Below are 22,115 nucleotides of genomic sequence, written 5' to 3' on the forward strand. Positions count from 1 at the left end.
GGGTTTCTATTGAGTTTGACAATTGTAAGGAGAAGATAGGTGAGCTTAAGAGTGTGTAGAGGGGGTAAAGGAAGCTGTGCAGTTGCACAGATTGAAAGAGAGAGTAAGTCACCTTAGGCGTAGGCTACAAAACTTGCTAGAGAATGGGGAGTCGAGATTAGGTTTAGAGTTGAGAAAAATAGTATATCAGTGGGTGACAGAAACGGGAGAGTGGGAATCTTTGCTGGGTAAGAGATTAAGTGAAGTTGATGTAGAAGTAGTGCAGGAAAGTTTAAGAAAATTAAGTCAGAGTCATGAGGAGGAGGAAGAAAAGGTTGAGGTAGATGTTAGTGAAATGGGGGGTGATGTTTTTGACCCAGATATTAGATCAGTCCCAGGGATAAAGGTGTTTCTGTAGCATTAGAGTCAAGGGAGAGTCAAAGGGTAGATAACATTGTGGGTAATGTAAACACTGATAACAGTTGCCTAACTCCAACTACTGTCAGTCATGGTCAAGGGTTGTTTACAAAACTAGCTAATCCTTTAGAAAGAATTTTAAAGGAAATTCCGCCAAACACAAATGGTCTTGATCACAAGAAACTCCTAATTTTAATAAATGTTGTTAATAAAATCAAACGACACGGTAAATTGAGAGATGTACAGATACTTGAAGTGGTAGCTAGTTATGTAAGTGAACCTTTGCTTGGGAGAATTAATCATTTAATTGAATCTGGATTAAGTCTCAGGCTTGCTCAAGATGCCTTACTAAGGTATTTTATACCACGTGGAATGTATGAGAAGCTAAAGAGGGACATGGTCCACAGACCACAACAGATAAATGAACCACTCTCAATGTATGTAGGTGAAATAAAAAATAATGTAGAGCTTTTATTGTGTGACTATTCTGAATCTGAGCTGATTGACATTATTATAATGGGTATTAATCAAAATGATAGGAGTAAGCTAGTTTTTCAGGGAATTCCGAAAACCTTTCACGATCTAGAGAGGATGTGTATGTTTGTACAAAATATTGATTATCATGACCAAGAGAGAGAAGAGTTGAGGAGGGGTAGAATACAACCAAGGGGAGGTTATCAGATAAGAAATGGTGTAAATAATATCACAGACAGGGAACAGAGTAGTCAACTAAATAATATCACAGAGCGCAGGGAACAGAGTAGTCAACTAAACAATAGAGTTTGCCATTATTGCTCTAGACCGGGTCACTTTATTAGGAACTGTTGGAAACGACAGAGTGAAATCCAATCTGGAAATCATAGACAAAGTTTTAATAGAGGGGGTCAAGGGGAAAACCTAAATAAAGAGTCTGTTGACACCTCTGGAAGTCAGGTACAGGGAAACTAGGTTGTTGGAAGAGTGCCTTCCCTAAAACAGCAAATGTAAATATGAAGAAGGTTAAAACTGGATTACGTAACTCCCCAGGTTATTTGAACAACATAGGTGTAAAGGAGCATTTTAAAGTAGAAAAAATCAAATTAAAAAAGAAAGCTAGAAAGGAAAGGAACAAACATTGGTTTAAGACAAAGAGAGGTGTATATAACTTGCCTATGTTGGATATAGATTTCGGTAAAGGTGTAAAACAATGTGCATTATTGGATACAGGATGCTCTGTAAATATGTTAAGTAGGAAGTTATATGACAAATTAGTAGGTCAGAAACTGATAAAGAGTTATTCTAAAGATAAGATCAGTTGTTTAACTGCTACAAATGAGTCAGTTGAAATATTGGGGGTCTGTAATCTCAAGATAAAAATCCAAGATAAGGCATGGGTGCTAAGGTTTGTGATTGCTGAGAGATTAAATATGGATGTGATATTAGGAATGGGTTTTATGGAGAAAGCTGGTTTAGTACTGAATTTAAGGGAAAACAAGGGTTATTTTACATTTGATCCAGAACATATATTTCAGTTAAATGTAAGCGTGGATCCGGTTGTAATACCAACTAAGGATGGGGTACAAGAACTTAAGATAGGCTGTGAGGAGTTAAAGGAACGTATAGTAAAATTAATTACCGAAAATGCAGACGAACGATACAGACCCTTATGGGTAGCTAGGGTCAACAGATGTTGCGATTCATCCGCTACCGCCAATTGCTGATACGCATTTGAAAGATCAAGGCAGCTAAAAACTGAGCAACCGCCTAGAGTTGCAAAAATATCTTGAGCCTGTGGAAGCGGATAATGTTCCATTTCAATACACTGATTAAGAGTAATCTTATAATCGGCACAAAGCCTAACACCATTAGGCTTAGGGACAACCACAAGTGGAGTGCTCCACTGTGAATTAGTAACTCTGTACGCAACATCCTCTTGAACCATGCGGTCCAACTCACTCTCAACTTTCTCCCTTAACGCAAAAGGCACTGGTCTCGCCTTACAAAACTTAGGGACTGTCCCCTCCTTTAAGACAATATGAGCCTTAACACCCTTAATTTCGCCCGTTCCAGGCTGAAAAACTGACTTAAATTTACTCTTCAATTTAGCAATGTCCAAATCAGAACTGTGATCCACAGTGGCTTTACATGAAAACACATTTTGCCAATCTAACCTCAACTGGCCTAACCAGTTTCGCCCCAACAGAATCGGCTGACTCTTACTTTCTAAACTAACTACTGTCAAAGGCAAACTCGCCTGCTGATTATTATATTTAACATTGACATTCACTTGTCCCAGAACAGGTACATCATGACCTGAATAAGTAGTAAGTTTCACATTTGCTGGCCTAAGTTTGAGGTTAGAAAATTTTTCATAAAATATCTCAGAAGGACATATAGTCAAGGCACTGCCTGTATCTAGAATCATTTATAAATATACATCATTAGCCACTAGGCCTACCTTATAGCCGTTGTCTGATCCTGATTTAAGGTTGTACAGACCTATCTCTGCCATTGGAACTTCTAGGCCTAGGCCTACCTCTTCCTCCACTTGATGGACCCCCATCCTAGGTGTCGACTTTTTACCATGGAAACTAGAAGATTTCTTGGCTTTACACACTTTCTTGAGATGACCTACTCTCTGACAACCGTGACACTTGTAACTGGCGAACGCACACGCACTAGGCCAATGACCAGCAGAACCACACCTCCAACAAGAGTTTCTAGAATTTTGATTTTCACTACTCCTATTCACGAAAGTTTTAGGCCTATTTTGACTTTTCACATTGATTTTCACAATGTCCCCACGAGGTTGCACAAATAGGCTTGACTGCGATTCGGCCTGTTCCAGCCTGAGCGCTGACGCATAAGCTTCGTCAAAGTCCAATTCCTCCGACAACAATTTCTGCCGGATAGTTTCATTAGAAATGCCGGAAATCACTTTGTCCCTCAAAGCGTCTTTCAAAAAGGTACCAAATTTGCACGAACTAGCCAAATGTTTTATTGAAACCACAAACTCCGCTATGCTTTCGCCCGGCTTTTGCACACGAGAGTAGAATACATATCGCTCCGCCACAACCAACTTCTTGGGCGCATAATGTAATTTCAACAACGCTGCAAGTTCATCATAGGTCTTAGAATCTACCTCTACCGGTGATAATAAATCGGATAGGACCGATAAAACCCTGGGACCAATAACTGTAATTAAAACCGACACCTCGTTCTCCTTCTTAACATTGTTCGCTTTGAAAAAAAGTTTCAGGCGCAACAAATAGGGCACAATGTCCTCCTCACTTGGATTAAATTCAGAAATCCTGCCAACACTAATACTCGCCATTTTTAATCATCTCAACTATAATACGCACTAAAACAACAACTGTTATCGCGTACTACCCTAACTATGATAAAAAGGTTTATTACCGACTGCGCCAAAATGTCGTAACCTAACGTTACGCTAGAAAAGTGGACGATATAGCAAGAGAACCACTTACGTTCGTTGGTGGACATAGAAGAAGGAGCTGTGACGAATCATCCCACTTCAGAGCTCAGTGCACAGTGCAGCCACCCCGCAAAACATAATAACTCTTCCGTTACTAATAATTATGACTGTTCATATATGAAACTATAATGACTTCTACTACATCAATACAGAAACCTAAATACTCTACTTTAGGTGCAAAAAATTTACATTTACTCTTCTTAACAGTAAGACCATTTTCTTTAAGACGTTTGCAAACTTCCCTAAGCTTTTGATAATGTAATTCATCATTTACATCTGTAATCAAAATGTCATCTAGAAAGCAAACTACATTAGGTAAATCTTGTAAACATTGTTCAATTCTGTACTGAAATTAGCTAGTTGCGGATGAGATTCCGAACGGCATTCTTTGATAACTAAACAACCCTTTATGCGTACTTATGGTACATAGTTTTTTAGACTCTTCCTCTAATTCTAGTTGCATATATGCTTGGCACAGATCTATCTTACTAAATTTTTCACCTTTCTGTAAACTAGTAAACAAATCATCTATTCTAGGGATTGGGTACTTTTCTACCTCTAGACTTGGGTTTAATGTAACCTTAAAATCTCCGCAAATACGGATTCCACCGTCTGGTTTAAGTACTGGAACTATGGGAGTGCCCCAATCAGAACTTTTGACTGGGAGAAGTACACCTTCTTCTGTTAACTTCTCAAGCTCTTTTTCTACTTTAGCTTTAAGTGAAAAAGGTATAGACCATGGCTTAAAGTACCGAGGTGTGGCGTTAGCTTTCAATTTTAATTGAACTGGTTCACCTTTGTATTGACCTAATTTATCAGTGAAAACCTCGGGAAATTCTTTAAACAATTCTTGGGTTAGTTCAGTGCAATGTTTACTATGTACAGTTTGATCGATACTAGCGTTATTATCAATGCCAAAAATTTTATCTTTGAAAGATATTTCCACACCAAGGCTCTGAAGCCAATTACGTCCTATCAGAGGATGAGCTCCCTTCTTAATTACATACAATTCTAGACATTTGTTTACTCCTTGATACTGTACATCTACTTCAATTTTCCCTAACGGAACGATTGGTTCATTTGTGTACGAACTCAGAGATAAGTCAGTGGATAACAATTTACAAGTGTTGAGATTTTCATTGTAAAAGTTTTAACTACATACACTTACGCTTGCGCCTGTGTCAACTTCAAAATGAATTGGTTTTAACTTAACTGTTAATTATAATTTAATAGGGCTTACTTTAGCATTTTCTACTTTACTTTCATTCATTTTGAATAAATTTGGAATATCTTCCTCATAGCTTTCAGCTTTAGGGTTATCATCGCTTGCACTCGTTACTGCTTCTACATAATTATGCCTACTGTTATATCTATTACTAAAATGATGAGAATGTTGTTTTTGTGACTTACTCTTAGCCCCTTAACATCTAAGTAGCCGTCTAAGTAGCCTAGTCAAAATCCGCCATTGCCACTTATTTTTGCCGTTTTTGACGATTTTTACTTGTGATTTAATAAACTGTACCAGTTGTTTTTCTAAAGAAAATAGTTATCAATATTGTTTGTAGACATCTTCAAAAACATTAAGCTTTAACAATACCCTACTAAAATTTGTGATTGTGGGGGGGGGGGGGGGTGGGGTTCGGGGGTTTCTTGAGTTAGGCCTATAATAAAAATTTGGCCTACAATAAAGTCTACAACTCTAATAAATCGTCATCCTCAAGCATGTCACCAGCCATTACGACTAATATTTACTACTCATTCAACACTACCAAGTAAATAACCACCAAAAAACACAATTATAATGACACGCATAATGTACGTAAGCATTACGTAAGCTTCCGCAAGCAGTAAAGTTTTACTGAAACTACGAATGGAACTGATCGGGACCATTACTGACCTATAGTACCACTAAAATCCACCAGATTGCAGCACTAGTCAAGCAGCACTGTCAACAACTTGTTTACGTACGTATATCAGAGATAAGGCGGGAAGTGAGCTGTTAAAAATAAAACACAACAGCTGATTACGTCAACACGAGATAACTCGTACGTGGCGGTTGCTCTGAAAACTAGTATCGCCCGGTATATCTCGTGCGTGGCGGTTAAGGGGTTAGATCGGCAAACCTTAGCAATGTGATTCTTCTTTCCACATGCGTTACACGTTATACCTAACAATCGACACTGATTTCGTAAATGAAATGCACTTCCACAACACGAACACTGCACTTTGTTGTCGTGCGAAGAGCTGCTTTTGGGGTGATTGTGGTGACCTGTATGTGCGGTGACGGTGACACTCGATGGTGCGCTGCTTCCGCCTGGTACTCTGCGATGGTGTGACGTCATCTTTTGTAGTCGCTCGACGTTGCGGCTCCCGTTGATCGACAAGGCTGCGGCATTCTTCTCAGCGGCTTCTGCTGATGTGATGATTTTGACGGCTTGGTCTAAGGTTAGGCTGGTTTCTGCTAACAATTTTTGTTTGGTCGATTCGTTCCTGATTCCGGAGACTAGACGATCCCTCAGGTAGTCATTTAAAGATGCGCCGAAATCACAATGTGTAGACATCTTCCTTAACTGCGCGATGTATTCCGCAGCTGATTCTCCCTCGTGCTGAATTCTTTTGCTGAACTTGTATCTCTCGGCGATGAACGATGGTTTCGGGTAGAGATGATCTTTAATAATAGTCACTATTTCCTTAAAACTCTTCTTCGATGGTACGTCGGGCGTGCACAGATCCCGTAGTAAACTATACGTTTTAACACCAGCAACAGTCAATAAAGTGCTAACCTTCTTCTCCTCCTTAATATTGTTACATTCGACAAACAGTTCAAATCGTTCTATGTATGAAGACCACGTCTCGGAGTTCTGGTCGTACTCGCCGATGCTGCCAATTATCCCGGCCATGCTGGAGTAACCCGACACTTCACTACTATCTTCAAACAACAGTAGTAAGTCTAAGTCCACTTCGTCATCCGACATTCACAAACGCGTTCGAAATTTACACTACGCGGCACAATCGAACAGTTGCATTGTGCGGTATGTAAATTTGACCGACCTCGTCGCCATTTGTTGTGTTCGTGGGTTGAATTGGACTTAGGAAGTGGACTGCTGAAATAAATACGATATTTTACATGTTTTAGACACGGCTACAAACGGGTGGTTAATGTTCGAATTCTGGAGGTAGACTGACTGTTGTAGGGACGTACGGACATGGACGGTGGTGTGATGTAGGTGGAGAGGGAATCAGGTGATGTTTGTAGCCAATGAGATTTATTGAAAATCATACGATTCATAGTGGCGTGATGTACATGGAAATCATAGCTACTTACTTGATACTTACTTGATACTTGTATTCTTGATCCTTGACTGACAATGTCAGATAGATCGCGTCATGTCTTTAAAAATGAAAAGACTTGATTTCAATTCAATTCAATTCAAAACCACTTTATTCATTTCCTGTACATAATACATTGAATAGTGTCAACAGTTGCTTAGGCCTAATAGTTATGAAATACATTTCTAACATAATAAAATAAAAACAAAATTTCACAAACTTAATTTTTTTTTTAAGTCTAAACAAAAAATACATAAATTGAATTTGTTTTTGACTTCAAAGACTATTCAACTCTTCAAAAGAAAAAATAGCCTTGCTGGTGAGAAATCTCTTTAATTTATTTTCAAATATTGTTTTGGAAGTCTCTGATTTAATTTCAATTGGGAGATTATTATAAAATTTTGATCCCGCATACATGGGTTTTTTCTCAAAAAGTTTTAGACTATGGTGGCCAATTGCAAGGTTTTCCCGATTTCTGGTGAAATAATTATGACTATCCCCAACTCGTTCCAAATCATGAAGTCTGTCCTTTACTGATAAAATTGTTTCATAAACGTACATTCCGTAAATTGTCATTAGGTATATATACATATATAAAAATTTGAACGAATGGTGTTTTTGGCCTCTGGGGACATCAAAATGAAAAAGTAAATCGGTCCCGGGTCTAGGTCTTACCGAACACAAAAATCCACTTGATATTAGATTCTGAGATTCTCAGAGATGGTTCAGTCTGGATTAAAGGAAAGAAAGTGGGTGGGATCTCCAAAGCACACGTTGTGCACTGCAACAGAAGAACCTTTACAAAAATAGCTATGAACAGAAAGAAGAGCAATCACATGCTAGAGGTAATAGGAATTAATTTTTCGTTTGGTTTTTAGGGATTCTGTGAGTGAACAAAGTAATGAATGGTCACAAATGATAATTTTTCCGAGGAAGACTTAAATTATGAATTGCCGGAAACTCAAGGAAATCAAGTGAAAACTAATGTTGAAGTTGACAAAATTTAAAGAATGGAACATTTTTATTAGCAGAATTTAAAGGCACACAGAAAGATAACAGTTACAGATACTTGTGTGTAGCTGAAAGTGAAGTTGAAGAAGATGGAGAAGTGAGAGTGATATGTCTTTAAAAGTGTATGGACAGTACGAGGAAGAAATTTATTCTAGATGATATTAACAAGTCTTATATTGGATTTGAACAGATATTAAAGCTTTTTGACACCCCACGATTAAAATCCAAGGGAGAGCGCATATTTTATGAATTTCCACAACCCATAGACATTTTTGAGAAAGCGTGACTGACGTCTTACAACAAGGACATTTTCTCAAAAAAGTTTTACAATTCTGCAATTTAATTTTGATAAGAAATCTTATAGTCCTGTGTTAATAAATATGCAACTATTGTCTCTATTAAAAATTAAAAAGAAAATAAGTGGTATCTATTTATAAACACCACTTCAGTTTAATTGTCCCGTGCAACACGTGTTGCACGGGACACTTTTTAAATCTATTATAAAACAAAAAATAAAGTACATAAAAAATAGTAAACTACATTGTTGCCTTCATTTTATATTTTATCTTTATTGCTTTGAAGTTGTAATAAATAATATAAATTAGTTTGGGATTTAAAACAAAAATCTCACCTTTTGTGTGTTGCACGGGACAAGCAAACATGGATTGGAAATTTAACAATATCTCAAAATCTATTTAATATTTCTTTTTTCTTTTACAAAGGTTTAACAAATTATATTTTCAATTATTTACTAATATAAGTTGTTTCAATTTATTGACTCATCTAACCATAAACATCTTTACTTAAAATTCTGGAAAAAAGTACCATTTGACTGTAATAGAACTTGCCCAAGTTTGAAGCTTCATTTCATGAAAAATAATTTTTTATTTTAATTTTAAAGACTGGTTAAGGGATATTTTATTATTGTTTTATATAAAAAACAATGTTTGAACCAGTTTTAATCAATTCTTAAAAATAACAATGCAGGACCACTTCCCAGAGAATCGCCCAACGACTAAGTACTATGATTTTATGCTGCTTTATGAGTTAATGTTTTTATCGACATTTCTTATGTTCTGAAACAACATGTTGTAGTAGCCTATGCTGACTATGGTAGCAGTAGCTTGCAGTACCGGTACTAGACTTTCTATTGTTCTGTTCTTTACATGATTTATTGCTTTAACATATCACGACTGTGCAACACTATTATTTGTATTTTGACTATGAAAATGCAAATTAATTATCACATTAAAGTCCATTTTATAAAGTATTCGCTGTGTTTTATGGGTATGTAATATATGTTCATGCCATGTTGGATTAACCGTGGTTTTCAGTTATCGGTGGTCTCCTCCCATCACCCCAGATAATTGAGGTTCTACTACATCCGGTTAGTCCGGCCGTTTTGTAGTCCGGTCCCGAGGTGGCCGAACTAGAGGGAGTCTACTGTAACCTCAATTCTTTGCCACATTAGAACAACGTGTAGAAAGAAAATGGTTAACAGCTTATCGAAAATTTAAAAAAGTCATCTATCTCCTTACCTCATCTTGAGATTCCTCTTTCTGTTTTTTGTTAGCTTGTTTCTGAGTAAACAGTCGGTAAGCTTCTGTTTTCTTGTAGGCATTCATCTCCTCATTATAACGCTCTTTATCTTGATCAGCAGCATCTAGATATTGCTGACAACAAATTTGATCAGTATTCCAAGAAAACCACCAGTCTGGCACACAACAGTTAATTGTTAATTTTTTTCTTTCAAATAGATCATCATGTTTACACTAATTAATTGGTATATCATAAATAATATAATAAAATACCTGTTTTTCCTCTGCTGGAAGGTTGCTCCATTCTCCCGCAAGAATCTTAGTTATTTCAGAAAATGGCATATTTGGGTTTTCATTTCTAACAGTTTCTCTCCGATCATTGAGGAACCGAACATAACCTGGAAGTATCACACAGCTTTATTGGATATTCAATATCATTTAAAAGAGTTTGCAATGTTATAACTCATCATAAACAAGTAGGTAGAAATATAAATATACACAAATTAATGGATTTAAATATAGGCCTAATATATATATATATATTTTTTTTTTTTTACTAAACTAATAGAACTGTTCACGAAACTGTTCTAAACTAACCTAACTAACCAAACTTGCTGTAACATTTCAAAATTACGTTTGATAGCTTATATATTTCCTCATATATATAAGCCTTTTATATAAACATATAAAATATATGCCTTTTCTGTTATCAAACGGAATTTTGAAACGGTAACTTAGGCCACAGCAAGTTTGGTTAGCTATGTTAGGTTAGTTTGGAATAGCTTCATTTCTTAATCCAATATATAGGCTATTATCTTTGCCTAAACAAGATTAGTCACAGAGAAGTAATATAAACAGAGTTAATATCTGTGTTGGGCGTAATCCGTGTCCCCATGTACCGAGCGTGTCCCCACTTTTTTTTAGTTATTAATTTTTTTCTAAAGAATGGTTAAACATACGAAATTGAAACTTTGCGCAAACATTTATGACAACTAGACGAAGCTACCAAAAAATTATGAAGATTTTTAAAATTCATAAAACAAAATGGCGGCCATTTAAAATTTTGTTTCTCAAATAACTCAAAAACCGTTGATTTTACAAAAATTGTACAAGTATAACTTTATGGAAATGTTATTACAAATCGATTGACACCTTCATTTTGAAGATTGGACAAGTATTAACTGAGATATGGTAGTTTTAGTGATTCGTAACCGCTGGAGGTTAGTTGCAGCGCATGCTGAAAGCGGTCCGTATCACTAAAACTACCATATCTTAGTTAATACTTGTTCAATCTTCAAAATTAAGGTGTCAATCGATTTGTAATAAAATTACCTTAAAAAAGTTATTCTTGTAAAATTTTTGTAAAATCAATGGTTTTCGAGTTATTTAAGAAACAAAACTTAAAATGGCCACCATTTTGTTTTATGAATTTTAAAAATCTTCATAATTTTTTGGTAGCTTTGTCTAGTTGTCATAAATGTTTGTGCAAAGTTTCAATAACCATTCCTTAGAAAAAAATTAATAACTTAAAAAAACAAAAAGGCGGCTGTGTGAGTAACTAAGGACTTCCGGACAATTTAAATATGATATTTAGGTATGTTAACTACCCAGGAACAATGCCCTAAAATATTGGTAGAGAGTTCCGGGACACTCTGTATATGGAGAACTATAAGAATAAGAATAAGAATAAGAATAAGAATAAGAAATATTTATTTCCATTGATCTTTATAAAAGAAATAGGACACGTCATTGTTATACATAGTTACAAGGTGATTCAGTGTTTACAGTACAAAATATCTAAATTTAAATAGTCACTTACATGAAAATAAAAGCTTTATTTCAACTTACTCTTCAAAATCTAATATTTATTTCACAACTTAAAAAATCATCAATTTTGTAAAAGGGATTTTTAACAATCCAGTCATACAGTTTATTTTTAAAAATACTGTAAGAAACTAATTTTGCTTCTTCAGGCAGCTTATTAAAAAACATTATGCAATTTAATTTATGTGAATGTTTGGTTTTTGCCAATCTGTGCTGCAATATATCTATTTTATCCCTACCTCTTGTATAGTGATTGTGTACGTCTTTTCGGAAAGAGAATTGATCTAAGTTTGACTTTGTATATATTAGAATTTGGAATATATAAAGATTTACTATGGTTGGTATCCTGAAATTAATGAAAAGAGGTTTACAATGTGTATCTGAGCATTCTCCAGCAATGCTTCGAACCGCCTTTTTCTGGAGTAAAAGGATGTCATTAATATGTGGAGAGTGGCCCCACAAAATAAGACCATATAGTATGTGCGATTGAAAGAGTCCAAAATACGCCAATCTTAAATATTCTTGACTAACAAAATCCTTAAGTTTCCACAGCAAGCACCTCACTCTTGAAATTTTGTTACAAACAGATTTTATGTGTGATGACCAATTTAATTTTGAATCCAAATTAAATCCTAAAAGTTTAACTGATTCAAATTTTACCTCTGTTTTAAGACTGATTGTTATATATTGTGATTTGTCAGAATTACAAGATAGTCTGTTTGCAGAAAACCAATCATATGCTCTATGTTCAGCCTCTTGACTAATTAAGCGCAGGGTTGTTAAATTAGAATGGTTAGCGAGTAAAGTTGTATCATCCGCATATATAACAGATTGTGTATTTATATTTATAGGAAGATCATTAATGTAGACGTTAAAGAAAAATGGCCCTAGTACAGAGCCCTGAGGAACACCGGTTTCAACTTTTTCAGTTTTAGAACATTTATTTTTAATTGATACCAATTGAAGTCTATTACATAAATACGAAGAAATTAGAAGCATGGCATCATTAGTGATGCCATAAAAACGTAGTTTGTTAGTTAGGATATCAAAAGGAACCGTGTCAAAAGCTTTACTTAAATCACATAAAACTAATGACACAGATTCCTTCTTTTCTAAAGTTTCGAGAGAATGGTCAACTAAAGTGAGAATTGCTGAGGTTGTGGATTTACCTCGACGAAAGCCGAATTGGGAGTTTGACAATAGGTTATTTGTTTCAAAGTAATTATTTAATTGATTATACATTACTGCTTCAAATATTTTGGAAAAAATAGGAACAAGTGAAATAGGCCGATAATTTTGAACCATTTTTTTATCACCTTTTTTGAATATTGGGATTACTTTCGATATTTTGAGGGATGGAGAAAAATATCCCTCCCTCATACAGGTATTCAATATAAAAGCAAGAGGGTAGCTAATAAAACCTATAGTCTTTTTCAAAATATTATTAGAAATCCAATAATAATCCATTGATTTAGAATTTGTTAATTTAGCAACAACTTTAATTATATCCGATGATGAGACCTCTGACCAAGAAAAAGTTGTATTTGTTGAGTTGTTTCCTAAAAAATCTTCTGCTTTGTAAGGGCTTTGTGGTATTACTTTACTTAATTCTTTTATTGAATCTAAAAAATATGAATTCATTTCATCTGGGTCAAGTATGGCATCTTGACTATGAGTTGGTGAATGCTCATCTTTAATTACCGCCCAGGCAGCACGACATGGGTTGGAAGCATTACTGATGAAGTGCTCAACCGCGTTCTTTTTGGCAAGAGTCATTTTATTTCTATAGAATCTTTTATGGTTCATATAAACATTATAAGCTGCCTGAGTTAGCTCAGAACCTGTAGATCTTAAGTTTTTATAGACAGTAAAGTACTTGAGCATATCATTCTTAATTATACTAAGCTCAGGAGTATACCATTTTATAAGCTTATTATTTTTATTATTTTTAGGTTGCCTGTCCGTTACTTTGACCAATGGGGAACAATTGTGCCATAAATTCACATATCTTTTAAAAAAACTATCAAACAAATGTTCAACACTAATTTTGTTATGTTTATAATCATCAATCATTTCCCACCTTTCCTCCCTTAAGTAAGAAATAAATAAGTTTAAATTTTGGTCATTTTGCTTCCTGATAAATACACTGGAGGCTTTATAATCAAGGCTATTTTTACTTGTATTTGATGTAGTAACCATTTCAAATAAGAGTGGAGTGTGATCTGCAAAACAGTTTTCATCACACTTCACACTATATAGGTTTTCATTAAAGTTAACAATAACATTATCTATACAGGCATTACCTCTAGTAGGCTGAAAATTTGTGATAAAAAGATTAAGAGATCTGAGTATATTGCTGAATTTTACAAACTTTAAATCATTATCAGATGGCCTGGCCATTTCAATATTAAAATCCCCTGCCACTATTATTTTGGATCTATTTTTTAATATCTTTCTGATTGCCTCTTCAAACTGTTCAAAAAATATATTGATGTCCCCATTTGGAGATCTGTAAATACTTAAGATTAATATATTTTCATCTATTAACTTAATACAACAAAGCTCAAAGTCAACTTCAGAGTAAAACTGTGATACATCTATAATAGAGAATTTTATACCATCCCTGACATAAATTCCAACCCCCCCATTATTTTTTGAAGCTCTACAAATTACATTAGCTGGTATAAAATTTTTTGGTACATACAAATCAATTTGTTCTTGTTTAAGCCAGTGTTCAGAAACACAAATTAAATTAATATTATTTTTTTCACTAACAGATTCAAGGTACAACTCTTTGTTTCTTAAACATTGAACATTGACTTGCATTAATCTAAAAAACCCCTGCTCATATTAGGATCACCACTCAAATCAACACTTTTCATTTTTTCGTGCACTTCACTAGGGGAAGAGGCTTGGTTGGGTATTTTGGATGAGTGGGGTGTTTGGATGATTGGAGAGGACTGTGGGAATAATGTACATTCAGGTTGCTGAGGTGCTTGGTGGAAATCAGTACTATTCGGAGTGGACGTTACGGTGGGATGGTGTGCCAGGCTTTTGGAGGATAATGACTGTTGAAAGAGTTCTGAGGGAGGGATCTGTGTAAGGTATGATGGATATATTGAAGTAGATGGATGTTGTGGTAGTTGTGTAACAGTAGGATATGATGAGGATTGCAGTTGTTGGAGTCTTGGAAGACAATTAGAGGAGGTTGATGAAGAAGACAGCCGCAGTTGGTGCTCAGTGGGAAGATCTTGCTGCATCTGTTGCATGGTAGTGACAGGTATTTTTGGTGATGTCATCTGAGGAAGACTTGCTGTAGGTTGAGTCTCTTGAAGCTTCGTTGAGATTTGTAGTTTCAAGGTCTTGACAAATTCCTCGTGTGTAAGACCTCTCCAAAGGACTCTCTGTGCCTTTTGACTGTAGGAGATAATGTAAACTGATGCTCCTGTTGAACGATGGAAGTTTACGATGTTTTGTGTGAAGTGTTGTGGTTCAATCAGATCTCGCACACATCCCATTGCTGAACAAATTAGTGTTTTCAGACCTTTGGACTTAAAATCTTGCTCAAGCTGACTGAAAGCTTCATCATATTGATTTTTGGAAGGCTTACCATGATATTTATCTTTTGTAATGAGACTATATACTGTAGGACCGTTTTCTATTTTTTGGTATGCCAAATACTTGTTTATAAGGTTGCAAGCTTGAGGTCTACCAAAACTATTCCTGAACACCACTGCTACCCCTGCCGACATGTGCTTTTCATCTTCAAAGTCAGCGGATATTCTATACGCTGATATTCTATCAGCTTATAGAATATACGGTAGATGTAGGCTATATTTTAAATAGTTCAAAATGTAAATTGAAAGGGCCAGGAAATTTGTATCTTTGCTGTGTTTTCGCTATTACTTAATTACTTAACTAAATATGTGTTAATTGGTAAGTTTTTAAAATATAGCCTATTCAACTATGGGTACATGCATTACATAATGTTATCGTAGAAAGAAAAACAAGTTTAAAAGTACATTACACACTTGAATGATATTCTAAAGAGTTCAAAATAATGAACTATCTTGCTTATATTACATATTTACATTGAAGTTGGTTATGCAATAAAATTATTTACACTAATATACTAAATCTTCATTAAACAACTTACTCACGTATAACAACGTAAAGAAATCATACGCTAAGTTTGAAGTAAAATAAATAATAACATTTTATACATTCCTACATCAAATCGTTTGACACTCTTTAATTTACAAAATATTAAAATAAAAATTTGCAAGATACTTAAGTAAATAAACATTAAGTGGCTTTTATTGATAGCCAACCATTATTATTTAAATACTACCTATTTAAAGTAACAATAGATTTATCAGTAAAGAAAGTTTATAAGCCGGATGTACGTAATAGTGTAAAAAAATCAACAGCCCTATACGCAAAACGTTTAAAACCTGGGACTTGGACATAAAAATATGACAGTGTTTTACTGGTTTGCAAAATCAAAACTAACTTTGTACAATGTATTAAGACTTGTTATACTATAGGAACACACACTCTTAAGTTTGAAGTTAAATAAATATAAATTACATAGTTTTAGACCTTCCTAATTAAAATCGTTTGAGATTCATTGATTATTCACATAATTAAAAAATAAGTGTACGAAATAATCCACTGGTATTACAAAAGTTATGCCTAAAAGGTGTACCGGTAACAACTTAACAACTACCTAGTAAAACAATTTTCTCCTAACACATTTTTGTACATCCTTTGATGATCTTTGTTTCTTACGCGCAATTGGAAGATATAACACACACGAACGTCTTTTAATTTCGTACCTTAATTTGATGAACACGAGTTTGTCAATGCAAAATGTTCGGTGAATGTAGCATTTTTCAAGCCACCCAGGAAAGACATCGTTAACTTCATTTATACAAACAGAAACTAAAATTTTCTTGACGCCAATGCTTGTAATTAAACTATTTACATTTCTTTCAAAGGCACTCATGCAGATGTCCATCACATTGCAAAACTCACTAGACGGCACTTTTAAGTTTCCAAAATCTGAGGGTATTTTGGTGCTGTACGCTTTGAAGGGTACAAATAACTCATCGTTATTTTCCAGGAATTTATTTTGTTTTGAACACAACTCGGAACATTTTTAAGACAGGAGTATTTCTTTTCTAAGTGATATAAAATAACTCTGCTTAAGTACGTTACCGCGTACACAAAAAGTCAACAAAACTAAAACTTTAAGGCTATGTGAAGAAATATTTAACAAAATCAGCAGAATAAATAATAGTTGCTAGACAGCACAATAAAACAAGTCTACTGCAATGCACTGCTTGTGTACTTAATACACATTAATAAATAAAGGAACAACTGACTTTTGGCCCTATAGGGATGTAAAAACCTGCTCGGCCAAAAAGTGACGACGACACAGCTGGCATGGGCAGCAAAATGTAGCTTTCAGCCTCCAATAAACGTTTGTAAAACAGCTAAAAACCTCATAGTGTGATGAAGAAATAATTATTTATGTTCTTTATGCAACTACAGCTGTTGCACCTTGCTACAATTGACTATGAGTTGCATACGTACTATAAATTTGGCAATGGACAACATATTAGGGACTATGAAAATTATAAAAAATTGATATTCAGCGAGTAATTCGGATAACTTCTCAGGATGAAATAAATATTTATCCCTCGTCTTTACAGCTACTACTCCAATTTTTTGCCGGTAAAAGAATGATGGGATACGGTACAATAATTTATTGTCTTTTTTTAAATTTTCAATTGAAATATTCTTTGTTCATACATTTGTACAATGGTGTCAAAGTTTACAAAAAGAAATAGAAATGACGACAATCCTATGTATAACAACCGTTATACTAATTTTTTTTCTAAATTAAAAGTAAATTACTCAATGTTTGTGGTATGTAAATTCATTTTCTGACCAATTGATTAAATTTTATTATATAGGTTATTATTAGCGTGTATTACATAGGCTACTAATGTAATACGCAAGCAGTTTTTTGTGACAATTACTCTGCATTTCTAAAACAGTTGTAGGTAATATTCAAAAAGGAATTCTTTGTAGAGGGTAGTTTTAACTATAAAAGAACGTCTTGCTTAACCATCTTTTGATAATTTAATATATTATTAACTAAATAATTATAACGTTGATAATGTCCTATTTTGTTAATACATGATTATTTTAATAACTTTAATAATTTTAATAACATTGTGGTCTTTAACATGTCATGAAAATAACGAAAAGTTAAAAGACCTTAGGTATTCGTACAAATGGTACAATTTAAACGCCGACCGGCCACTCATAGTCTTGGCCTATAAACACCAAAGCGATCCGTTACGTTCTCTTCCAGCTTGGAGTTGAGTAAATAGTGGAATTTGACGAGCAGGAAGAGCAATTGACATGCGCGCGCTACACTGCGGGAAAAATGTAAACTAGAGCACCCGCGCAACAGCCGTCCCATATCCTTCTTCACTCTGTTTATATTACTTCACTGTGGATTAGTTCTTAATCCTATTCTCTAATACGAGCTAAAACTCAATAACTCGGTTATTGAACCAAGTATAACTTAGACATATTTGATATGGCTGTTTGACTGTCTGTCTGTAATTTAAATGCCTTTGAAGAAAGGAAAATGTGTCTTAAAGGAAAACAAAAATATCGATATATCAAAAAGAAATCATCGATAATAATTAATGTTTCCCTTAACCTGAAAGTACCTAAGGGGCGGTTCACGAGCTCGGGACCATCGTAGTCCGAGCCCAGAATCCGGAAATAACCGGTATTTGGTCCGCGACTTAAAAAATCGGGTTCACGAGCTCGAGACTTTATAAGCCGCGGACCAAACTGATAGGCTGCACACAATTAAGCAGGGATAAAACCCGGTTTAAAAAGTTGGGTTCACGAGTCCAGTTACAGATAGTCCCGGCTTCTGATCATTAGTCCCGGTGGGTTCACGAGTCAAGTCCGAGCCCAAATGAGATGGTTCGGGCCCAAAAGAACAATGGTGTTTGGTCCCCAACTCAGACATGGTAGGAGGCAGGTTTAAGGTGACATCATGCCGGTTTTATCTAATTAGCTCCTTTATTTTTATTATTTTTTAAAAACATGGTGAAAAGGCTTATAAAACATGAAAAAAATCATCAAACAACTTAAAATGACAGATAAATTATGCACTTAACAAAGTAGTATCATAACAAAGATATTTTTACTGATAAACCCCATGTTATTACAATTTTAACGATACAATTATGCGTAGAATATAAATATAACCAATCAGCCACAGTTTAACCACCGTTATCTAACATAATTATCAGAAATAGTTTTTTTGTCGTGGTTGTGCACATCAAGCAAACCGACAGTCGTTGAGTACGGTTCGCGATGATATCACCGTCTTGTGTTGTACTCACTGGTCGCCGTGTGTATTGAATATGACTATGAAATATCTATACTGTATTATGTTAACAACTACGTACCACCACTCCACTACCTCGCATAGATAGGACCAGCTCGTTATCATGACTAAAACCCTTTTATGACTTGGTGAATTTAAAGATGGATTTAGATGTTCCAAAGATGCCGTCAATGAGCCATTTGAGGTGTTCAATCTAAGGCACGGATTTCCCGACAACAAAAACCATTACAGTATTCTAAATTGAAAAAGAAATGTTAGTTGCACTAATATTTTTGGCTGATGACACTTTTCATTGAGAAACTGGTGATTTATTGGATGTTAGTAAAGCTTAGATGGTAGCTATTTGTTTGGTAATGAAAGCAGAATAAATAACATTTTCAGTTCAAAACTATGCTAAAAGAATTAAAAAAAAATTTTTTTCTAAATATGAACGCATTTTAATACCAATGAAACTGACTTTAAAAAAACCAGGGCTGTTTACATAAATAATATTACTAGCGAACTACAGAATATTATTTCAACATTTTACAGCTGGATAATTAAAGAGTGTAAGAATAACGGAAAGATTATTCTTGGATTACAACCATGATAAAGATCAGCTCACAGAAAAGATTTTTATAGGTATCTAAATAGTCAGTACCCCCAAATACATTTTAGTTTCAATAATTGTACCATTTAAATAAGTTTAGTTAAAATCAGTCTATCAAGAAATCACCATCCTAAATTATTAGGCACTTATGCCTAATAGGCATTGATCCGGTTATAAATAACCGGTTATTTTATGTCATGCATCTTAATTGGATTACAATGATGCACACAGAAAAATGTATTTCACTAAAGACTTCCATTTTCTGATTCCATACAAACGTGGCTTGTGTTTATAAATCAATAAACTTTGATAGATTTTTATAGGCGACCATTGAGACAACCAAATACGCAAAAAATAATTCAAAATTCATGTTTTCGGCCCCTGGACTATATTGTTAAGACAATAATAGGTTTTTTACATACCTCAGTCAAATAGTCCAAAAATGGTATTGCTCAACAGCTTACATGTTTCGTTGCGAAGACAACATTATCAAAGCTTGCAACTCGTCAAAAACACATTTAAAACACGAACACGAACACAGAAGACATTAATACGGTACGAATACACGATTGACATTTAGATAGCGCTATCATAATACTGATTTGGTCCGGCGCGGCGCGGGGCTGGTAGCAGACTGGAGGTCACGTCACGTCGTCTCCTCTACTGTTATCACTGATGTTATCAGATCTTCGATCAGCTGTTCCTGAGTTTAATATTGTATTAAAAATCGAGTGAGACTGGAACTGTAATTTTTCGTTAAGGATGTGGTCTTTACACTGTTCGTCATTATAAATTTTATAAATCTCGAACTCCTCCAAGGTGTCAAGTTTGCTACCTTTCCCACAGACATGTAGAATTTTTAAACCATCGTCAATGCTACTCATCGAGTGATTTGAATCAACCAGGTGTTGTGCAAAGGCTGATTTTTGTTTGACCATTTTTGGAGTTGGCCTATGTTCTCTGTAGCGGGTTTCAAATGCCCGACCCGTCTGGCCTATATATTTGCATGGGCAATCTGGGCAACTGATCTGGTAAACACCGGTGTTGTTTAATTTGTTGCTGGACCCTTTATTATGCAAGATGTTCCTGAGGTATGTAAAAAACCTATTATTGTCTGAAAAATAATTGTTTTGGACGTTTTGGTTCAGCCTTTTTTCACTATCACCCTGTTGTATGGAAGTGCGTATGTCAGCAACAGTAGTTTCCAGGTTGTTACCAACGTCTCAACAAAAACTCCCTGCGAATCCCTGTCATTAGGCTCCGCTTCAGATTTGGTCTCGACCTACTCTGGGCCCGGCTTTCACATCATTAGGCTCTGACTTGTGAACCCGTTTTTTGGTTGTCGCTTATATAGTCTGGGACCAACGTCTGGTCGCGGACTATGAAGTCCCTAGCTCGTGAACCGCCCCTAAATATCTTATGTAATAGGTTAGGTTAGTGACTCTATTCATGTATGTGTATTGAGCCGTGACATGCCCACCAAGCGTCCCACCAATGTCACGCCTCAGTGTTTTTGTATAGTGCGAGTGCTGGCCTTGCTCCGGAACTCAATCGGTTTGGGTCGGGCAGCAAACCTGCAACCCAGAGTGAATGTCCGCTTGACTTGTGAACTAGAAGACGTGCGGCTGTCATAGGTTACTGTCAAGATTTTTGTTTAAGGTTATGTCAAGTTATCTTTTACGATCCTTTCAGTTTTTCTACTGTGTTGCTTACTAACCTAATCTTCAGTAAAATGTAGTTTAGTGTGCCGAGAACGTCAGATGAGGTCCCGGATGTGAGGCTTCACCAGCCGCTGTCCTCGGAGAGGGTCGCCCGGAGGGACACTCCATCTTCTGCCTCCTTGGGCTGCCTACGGCCCAGCTTCTCCGGGGACCATTAAGCTACTCACCGTCACCCACCACCACCGCCTGCCACCAGCAAGGATAATAGTTGTGCCACGCAATACGCAAGTTATACTTTGAAATTACGAACATTTTAAAAAACTTTATATTTGAAGGGGGCCCCGCAAAATGATCGATTCTTCGTTATTTATTTTTATAGTATTGTTATTTATTTAATTGTTAATTTTTTCAAAGTTTAAAGTATATTTACAGTTACCATCTTTAATTATTTCATTGTTAGGCCTAATTTGTTACTGGTACCAGTTTTTGTAATTCAGAAGGGTAAATTTTTTGAAAGATTTTTAAATGAATTCTTTGGATGGCTGACATTGTTGATTATTGTTATTTGTTGATTTTTGATTAATTATAGGCTTTGTTGACAACTGTTTGTTTGTTTTTAATATTCACCCACGGCCTTTCACTTTTGTTAGGGATGTGGGGCGGCCACTCGCACTGTCACTATGGGGGGCATGCTTCCAATAGTTGTTCGTCTGGGGGCGGTGCGAGGGGTCGGCTCAGATGGTAGCAGAGCGTGGTTTTTTGTGCTCTATCCACGAAGGGCCGTGGTTGGATTTGATTTTTGGGTGATTCTGGTCTGGCAGTCTTAGGAATTTTTTGAAGAAAA

General features: G+C 35.4%; 1 protein-coding gene across 1 annotated transcript in view; it reads right to left on the minus strand.

Moving 5' to 3' along the window:
* LOC128982507 (high mobility group protein 20A-like) overlaps nucleotides 1-21,808 on the minus strand; it is a gene marked incomplete at its 3' end in the record, with an annotated part of 40,358 nt that extends 18,550 nt beyond the window's left edge. The window contains exons 1-3 of the mRNA XM_054401467.1: nucleotides 21,328-21,808; nucleotides 10,024-10,148; nucleotides 9,751-9,885 (exon numbers count right to left, since the gene is read on the minus strand). Coding sequence (XP_054257442.1) covers nucleotides 9,751-9,885; nucleotides 10,024-10,092 — 204 coding nt within the window. The remainder of the gene's footprint in view (nucleotides 1-9,750; nucleotides 9,886-10,023; nucleotides 10,149-21,327) is intronic.
* Nucleotides 21,809-22,115: the final 307 nt, after the last annotated feature.

Source organism: Macrosteles quadrilineatus, unplaced genomic scaffold, assembly GCF_028750875.1.
Source record: "Macrosteles quadrilineatus isolate MER2022 unplaced genomic scaffold, UCM_ALF_1.0 Scaffold_418__1_contigs__length_72690, whole genome shotgun sequence".
Classification (NCBI taxonomy): Eukaryota; Metazoa; Arthropoda; class Insecta; order Hemiptera; family Cicadellidae; genus Macrosteles; species Macrosteles quadrilineatus.